At 42.7% G+C, this 8,649-nt stretch overlaps 1 protein-coding gene across 1 annotated transcript; it reads left to right on the forward strand.

Annotated features, from left to right (window-relative positions):
- The first annotated feature begins 2,001 nt into the window (after positions 1 to 2,001).
- Positions 2,002 to 7,716, forward strand: LOC119347952. The gene is made up of 12 exons (XM_037616417.1): positions 2,002 to 2,445; positions 2,534 to 2,578; positions 3,401 to 3,478; positions 3,973 to 4,050; positions 4,866 to 4,916; positions 5,174 to 5,224; positions 5,624 to 5,761; positions 5,844 to 5,963; positions 6,502 to 6,560; positions 6,651 to 6,706; positions 6,783 to 6,889; positions 6,998 to 7,716. Exons 1-12 carry the CDS (start codon positions 2,005 to 2,007, stop codon positions 7,310 to 7,312), a joined length of 1,539 nt encoding a protein of 512 aa, XP_037472314.1. The 5' UTR covers positions 2,002 to 2,004; the 3' UTR covers positions 7,313 to 7,716.
- The last annotated feature ends 933 nt before the right edge of the window (positions 7,717 to 8,649 follow it).

Consider the following 8,649-nt stretch of genomic DNA (forward strand, 5'->3'; position numbering starts at 1 on the left):
CAAGGCCTCATATTCGGCTGTATTGTTGGAATCTGTGTATAGTATTTGGAGTACATATTGGACTGTATCTCCGGTGGGGGATGTTAGGACAACGCCTGCCCCTAGACCAGCCAACATCTTAGAGCCGTCAAAGTGCATGATCCAATTGGAGTACGCGCCGTACTCTTTAGGGAGTTCGGCTTCTGTCCATTCGGCGATGAAGTCAGCTAGTACTTGCGACTTAATGGCTCGCCATGGTTTGTATGTTATGTCGAACGGGAGGAGCTCGATAGCCCATTTAGCAATCCGGCCCGTGGCATCGCGGTTATTTATTATGTCACTGAGTGGTACTTCGGAGGCCATCGTGATTGAACACTCTTGAAAGTAGTGTCGTAGTTTTTGGGATGCCATGAAGACCGCTTATGCTATCTTTTGATAATGTGGGTATCGTGACTTTCATGGAGTGAGGACAATGGATACGTAGTATGCCAGCTTTTGAAACGGGAACTTAAGTCCATCTGTCTCTCGTTCGACGACGAGCACTGCGCTTACAACCTGTTACCTGAAAAAAAGTTCATCTATATGAAAAAGAGTTCATCTATATGAAAAAGAGTTCATCTAATTTGAAAAAAAGTTCATCGAATTTTAAAAAAAAGTTCATTAATTTGATAATAAAAATATATTGATCTCGACAAAAAAATTTTGATTTTGAAAACAGTTCATCGATCTGGAAAAAAACTTCACCAAAATTTAAAAAATCATTGACATTGAAGAAAAAGTTCATGAATTTGAAAAAATCATTTTTGAAAAAAAACTTCATTAATTTGAAAAAGTTCATCCAATCAGGAAGAAGAAAAAGGGGAAAAAAGGGAAAGGGAAAAGGAAAAAAAAGGGGGGGAGGGAAAAGAACAATGATGTAAGCAATCACATAACATGAGGTGGCTGGTTGGTTAGTGCAATGTGGATGCGATTAGGAGGTCGGGTATTTGATTCACACCACGCTCAATCTTTTGCGGGTTTAAAAAAGGAAAAAAAAGAGATGGATGGGTCGGCCCAACTTGAAGGGCTTCAGGCGCCCGTTTACAAAATGCACAGTAACCGAAATAGGATATGCCTGGAAATCGAACAAGGCTTTCTAGACGGTCCCTAATAATAGTCATTTGTTTTGTTATATAAAATTTCAAAGTGATAGACATAGACTCGCCATTAAATTCATTGCCGTAGAATATTCGATTACAATGAAAGCTATATTTAATTTTCTTATTTTGATGAATTTATTTCCCATACTACTATCACTTGTCAGTTGACGAAGACCAAATTATGTCTCAGTCAACTGAGTTCTAGACAGTCTCTAACAATAATCATTTGTTTAGTTATATAATATTTCAAAGTGATAGACATAGACTCGCCATCAAAGTCATTGCCATAGAATATTCGGTTACAATGAAAGCCATATTTATTTTCCTTATTTCGATGAATTTATTTCCCATACTACTATCACTTGAATCCATCTACTAAGACGTAAAATCTCATCCCGGCGAAGATTTTATTGAAATTTCTTGGGCCCTTGCGATGATTGGACAAGTGACAACCACCCTTAAAGGACACGTCATGTCGCAAGGCATTGCCAGATCAAATTGTGATCAACGTAGGCCTCGTTCGATGGCTACCCCCTTCCTCTTGAATGCCCGGATACAACCTATGTTGTGCGACATGACACGTGTTACCTATTCAACCATGGATTGGTCGCGTGTTTCTGATTGCCTTTCTTGTAATTTTTATCTTTCGTGTGGGCTGTATCCGCAAATGACAAGTGTGTGCCTGCCCTGTACTAATGCTTGGTTCAATGTGGAGTTGTTTGCAAAACAGGAACTTCCAAGGGACCAAACCGCCATCAGAATTTCCAAATAAATAGCCGTCAACCCTTCTCCCTTTTTCCATCCCGCACCCCGCACACCTTTCTTCTCCACGCCCTCGCGAGTTTGCGGAATTGCCACGCGAGTCCTCCAAGTTTCTCCCGCCGCGATGGAGCCACCCGGTTCAGGTTCAGGTTCAGGAGCAGCAGAACCGGTCGAGGAGGACCGCATCGAAGAACCGGCCTCCAACGCCGCCGCCTCCTCCAATGGGGATGGGGCCCCGAGCTCTGCTGCGCCGCCGCCTCCCCGCGCGGCGCCCCTCCACCTCGAGCAGGCCGGAGGCGGCGCCGATGGGTCGAGCCCCGCCACGGTGGTGGACCCCCGGAAGGGCAAGGGAATCGCCGCCGTTCCGCCATCTTTTTCCCCAAGCTCCGCGGGCAGCATCCCCGACTCCGCCTCCGCCTTCGAAGCCGGGGGGTCAAGCTCCTCGGCGGGGAGGAGGATGGTGGTGCCGAGGGACGCGACGCTGCAGTTCGACTACACGCGGGTGTTCCAGCAGGTGGTACGAGCGGGGCAGTCGGTTATCATCGAGGAGTGCGAGGAGGAGCAGGTGATGGGCGTTCGCGATGGTGTTTCTTTGAGTTTCTTGGAGTTCCTGGAGTGCGTTCTTGAGCGTTTCTTGGTTTCTTCTCGAGCAGGTGGAATCGCCACACGCCAAGGACGCGCTCCCGGGAAAGGAGAAGGTATAGCCTGAATCTGGTCTTTTCTTGCTTGCTCGCTTGTGATTTGGAGTACGGAACCCTGGCCATTTTCTTGTTCGGGGTGTGGAACTGTGATCTCTTAAGTTTGTTGGAATCTTGGGGATGATTTAGAGTAATATACAAGCGGAATCTTGGGCAAATGTTGGGGACAGTTTCATGATTGTGACTCGGAGTTCCTCTTGCGGTACAGTAAGAATTTAGAACGAACGAACACCTTGTTGTGATTATTCGAAACTATTCAAGATTTAGGTGTCCAGTCTTGTTCTAACTGATTCTTCTATTCAGTGTGATGACATATTTTGCTGAAAGTGGAAATGTGGGGAGGTATATATGAGGATATGTGGTGGCAGTAGTTGCTGTGATACTTTAACAAGAAAATCCTTAAGCCAAAATGAATCAGTTTTCAGTGTAAATGAGTTGAATTATAGGAGAAATTAGTCTGAATGTTTGCACTGGATTACTTAACTTGACATACATTATCTGGATCCTCAGCCACTTTTATGCAAAAGCCTTTGATCTCTTACTCCACCCTAGAGTTTGGTCGAGAAGTTTGGGCCTTTGGTCATCTGTTACCTGAAAGTTTGAATCTTACTACGAAGCCTCGAAAGTCGAAACTCAAATAAAAAAAGGGCAGCCCGGTGCATGTAGCTCCCGCTTGCGCAGGGTCCGGGGAAGGAACTCAATTCATATAAAAATCAGCAAGAGTAGAGAGGATTTGGATAGCTCCACATTTTTTAATCTTCTTAGTCCTTTCACCTTGCTAATACAAAATGTGTGAATCCTGATGCTAACTCTGTGGAGTAGGAGAAGAAACTACCTCAAGTTAAGGTGAGACCCAGGCCTGAAAAGGGGAAATCGCTCTGGAGTCGGCTCAAGAACAAGGTATGACCTGAATCTTGTTTACTCTTCGCACTTGTGATTTTCTTGGGTGGTATAGCCATATGAGCATTCTTTTACTTACCTACTTTATGTGCACAGAAACTGGAATTGGGATTCTTGATTTCTCTTTGTTCGTGTTAATTCTGGACCTGCTAATTTAATCAAGGCAAGGAATCTTGGTTAGAGCATCATGTGGCATCCTAGAGTAGAGGAGGAATCTTGGGCAAATGTTGGCAGCAGTACGCACGCCCTTGTTGCTCGTGGGTCTTTCCGAAATCTGCATCATATTTTGAAGCGAAAATGTGTGGAAATCAGGAGGTCATCTGTTACCTGAAAGTTTGATTCTGACTATGAAGCCTCGAAAATCGAAACTCAATTCATATAAAAATCGGCAAGAGTAGAGAGGAGTTGGATAACTCCACATTTTTCAATCTTGTTAGTCCTTTCACCTTGCTAATACGAAATGTGTGAATCCTGATGCTAACTCTGTGGAGTAGGAGAAGAAACTACCTCAAGTTAAGGTGAGACCCAGGCCTGAAAAGGGGAAATCGCTCTGGAGTTGGCTCAAAAACAAGGTATGACCTGAATCTTGTTTACTCTTCGCACTTGTGATTCTTGGGTGGTATGACCAGCATTCTTGTACTTACCTATTTTATGTGCATGGAAACTGGAATTGGGATTCTTGATTTCTGTTTGTTCATGTTAATTCTGGACCTGTTAGTTTAACCAAGGCAAATGTGGCAAATGTGACCTGTTAGTTTAACCAAGGCAAAAGAGCAATCATGTGGCAAATGTGAACTGTTAGTTTAATTCTGGACCTGTTAGTTTAACCAAGGCAAGTCAACTGCATAGAAGATCTTGGTTTGAGCATCATGTGGCATCCTAGAGTAGAGGAGGAATCTTGGGCAAATGTTGGGAGCAGTACACACGTCCTTGTTGTTTGTGGAAATCAGGAGGTCATGTCCTGATTACTGCAATATTTTTGTAACAGAGCCTGAAGTCGAATGTACGATCTTCCTTTGTAAACAGATATTGCTATCAAAAGATTTAGTCTAGACATTTGTTCAGCACTGCATAGCCAAATATAATTTCTGTAAATAATTTGCCATTTACATGCAAAATCTCTGACCACTTCAGGATTTGGTTGAGAAGTTTCGCCATTTGGTTGATTGGTACCTGGAACTCGCTCAGAAGCCTCAGAATATAATTTCTTTTAAATAGTTGCTGAAAATAAAGAGCTTTGGACTTGAACGTTTGTCGTCTTGCTATTACATTCTTGTTTTTTTACTGGGAAAAGGAAAATGCTTGGTTTCTTGTTGATTCTGTACAATTGTAAGACTGCCCGGATGTATGGACTTTAACTTCGTTCTCTTCATTTCTTGTCAAATAGATTTTTCGTAGAGAAGGAAGGCAAATATGTTCAGAACATGTGAAGCACCAGGTTTGTCTCCATTTTACCTAGTGTGATGTTCAAATTTGAAGTGCGTGAAATATCAGGATGAAAGTCCGAGATCACAAGATACTTTGATTCATGGTTCCTGTACGATGAACTGTTCAGAAAGATTATTTTCTCTTTTATGGATACTAAACTTTATGTTAACTCTTGGTTGTGATAGTTTGATGGAAGCTGAATCGTACTTGTACTGTTGTTGAGTTTATCAGACATTAATTTCTTTCTCTTTATTTCTTATCAAATAGATTTTTCGTAGAGAAGGAAAGCAAATAGGTTCAGCACATGTGGAGCACCAGGTTTGTCAACATTTTGCCTAATGTGATGTTCAAATTTGAAGTGCATGAAATATCAGGATGAAAGTCTGAGATCACAAGATACTTGATTCATGGTTCCTGTACGATGAACTGTTCAGACAGATTATTCTCTCTTTTATGGATAGTAAACTGTGTACCAAATTGATGGAAGCTAAATCGTACTTGTACTGTTGTTGAGTTTATCAGACATTAACAGATATCTTCTTCTTTTCTTATTGAACAGCAACAGATCAATATCAGTGATGGGATTATATATGGCAGTGGTTTTAAAAACCGAATATTGGAATAAAAACAAACTTTCCATCACCTTTTTAGATATGTTGTTTCCATGTTAAAAAATACTCCGTAATTTGAATTCTTGTATTTGTGTGGTTCTTGCAGACACGTCCCATCAATGAAGTAAGGAATCGTTATATGGTTTCTTCTTACAAGGCGAACCATCTTGATGCCTATTCGGAAATTAGACTGGTGATTGGAGATGGGGAGTGTTTCTACAGGAGCTTCATATTTTCCTACCTAGTAATTGACCTCCTCTCTTTTTCTTAGCATATGATGTAGGTTTAGTTATTTAACTTTCTCTGTTTATGCGAATGTACAACAGGAGCAAGTTATTGATAGGCAGGACACAGATGAGGAGCATCGTCTCCTTGATGTTGTTGAAAGAATGTCTGTGCAGCATGCAAATCTTGGATGGAACTCTGAGTTTTCCAGGACCAGCAGAGTAAGTTCTCACCTCCTCCATATTTGTTCTTTCTTGGATAAACATGCTTGCAAGGGATGATGATTCTCTTCAGGTTACAAAGTACACTTCAAGCATCATCTGGCATCTCACTATCTTTGTTTGTCATTTGCAGGAGATGCACAATTGCTTAACAGTAGTGGCATGCCGTCACAGTTTTACACAATGTTGGCACAAACTCAAATTTGAAGCTTATTATGAAGTTAACAACCCGATTGTAACAACAACCTTAAGAGAAATTTACTTGCAAAGGAACAACAGCAATATAATTGGGAAATAACATAATTTTATGCTTGTTTGAGCACTGCAACAATGCACGCCTGCTGGTTATTATTGTACAGCCACCTCACTGTTCTGTTACTATGCTATAGTATATCTGTAATGACTGAAGCTTCTCAGGGAGGTGTCTTAGCTGTGTTCTTTTATATCCTGCCATTGATCAATATTCTGTATGTATTATTGTATCCTATGGTATGTAATGATTATCAACCATGAATAATCGAGTTGCTGATTCTTTCAGGCATTTAAGGAGCTGATTGAGAAAGTAATGAGATGGAAGGGCACGGAATCAACTAGCAGGTTTTTGATTCTTATGGTTTTCTGCAATTCCATCGAAGTATTGTAGATGAACACATTCCATCTCACTGACATAATATGTGCCATTTTTAGTTGCCGTAAAGAGGAACTTCTCCAGTTCTTCAGCACGTATGATGAGACGCAAGACAGTGAGAGAAACACCCTTGAACTTACATTTCCTTCTGTTCATCGTAATTCATGTTTCTGACACATTTTATTGGTTAGTTTTTGCTTTCCTCAGATTACTAGTAGCTATCCACATATGCTCGCACAGTGAGGATTATGTACCGAATATACCAGAGGTCGACCAAGGAAATTGCAGTCTGGAAGTTGTCAGTATCAGCATCCCCTTCCCTTAGATTACCTCCTGCTGAATTTCAAGTGCATACATTGTTGGATACACGACACTCATTTTACCTGACTTGTTGTTGCACAAACAGTGGTGCTTCGAGCAGGTCATTCCAGCTCGTGTGGACGCGGACCATGTTATGTTGGTGGCTTTGGCCACAGCGCTTGAGGTCCCCCTCAGAGCGGAATCATTCCAACAAGGATATGCTCGAGATATCTACACTGGTCCTGGATTTCCCCGTCCGAGTGTGACCCTGCTGTACACGGGAAATCACTACAACATCATCTACCCACGTGCTCCTTCTGCTGAGAGTTCAAGTCATCAGGCTTCCAAGAGAGAAGATCCTGCTGATCAGAGTTCAAGTCATCAGGCTTCCCAGAGAGAAGAGCCTGCTGGTCAGAGTTGAAGTCATCAGGCTTCCTAGGGATAACATGCTGCTGATCAGAGTTCAAGTCAAGAGACTTCCTAGAAAGAACATCCTGCTGATCAGAGTTGAAGTCAACAGATTTTGCCGGATTAAAGTTGAGGTGGGCTGCTGCCGTTGAATGAGAGTGTTGCTGAGTTTAGTTGTATAGGGTTAGAGTAGATGCACCGATGAAGTTGGGGTAGGCATAGGATATACTTACTTGTGCATCCTTCTTCTGTTGGCTGGTATAAGGTGAACATCCTTCTGCTGCTGATGAATACAGTAATGAAGCAGATAGCCATATACTTGTGCATTCTTTCTGGTGCCACTGGATTGATCAATTGGCACATATACAAGGATGAATGCAATCGCTTAATTAGTTTCCGTGATTGGTTTATTTGTGATTCTTTGTGTCTCTGCTGGTTACCCTGGTTGTGTCTGAACCTGTATGATAGTCCAATATATTCCAATAGTAGACTGTAGAATTGTACATGCTGTGCATCTTTGAAGTGTTCCAAGTCATCTGAAGAAGATGAACATTTATACTCTTTCGCTTGCATCGTCCCAAGTTGTGGAAACCGCAATCTTTAGTAGTGCCATCCACGGCCGGATCCAGCTCTCGGACGACGACGAAGGAGAAGAAGGAAAATGGAACAACTGTATTGGTACCAGACATCAACATCTGGAGGCTTCAGACTTGCTGCAGTCCTGAGATAAATTCATCTTCAGAGTTCAGATTGGATTGGATCCACGTGAAAGGATTCGAGATGTCATTTACAAAGCGGGGCAGCTTCCTGAAGAGCATACGTTCCAATAAATCATTGCTCATCTTCCTAGTTCCCCGTTGGAAGAAACTACTGGGAGCAACTTTTTCTACCTTTTCACTAATTGGATAAATTGCATCAAATTGGAGAGACTGAACCACACACGGACAAGAAAGATCTCTGATACAATTAAAAGTTACATCAAGGACGTGGTTGGTTGCTCGCATCCCCATGCAGGCTCCGAGAGACCAAATTCGCCCTTTTGGTTAGCTGGGTTGCATTGACATCTTGGCCCGCATGAACCTCAAAGCACCGCTCAGCCAGCCCGTGAGAAACCCTCTAACCGGCAATTTCTCGGGAGCCAAGCTCTCCGTGTGCATGGAGGGGAACGCGGCATCAAGCTCGTGCGATCGGGGAGAGCGCGAAATCGCGCGAGTCCCCGAAAAATTGGTGGGAGTAATTTCGTCATCTCTCGCCAATTGCCTCCGCCTATTTAACCCCCCCCCCCCACCTGAACTCACTGCCTTAACTTGCGCCACCATCCCCCTTCCCTCCCATATGAGCTCTTCGCCC

The sequence above is a fragment of the Triticum dicoccoides genome, unplaced genomic scaffold, assembly GCF_002162155.2.
Source record: "Triticum dicoccoides isolate Atlit2015 ecotype Zavitan unplaced genomic scaffold, WEW_v2.0 scaffold80485, whole genome shotgun sequence".
NCBI classification, from domain to species: domain Eukaryota; kingdom Viridiplantae; phylum Streptophyta; class Magnoliopsida; order Poales; family Poaceae; genus Triticum; species Triticum dicoccoides.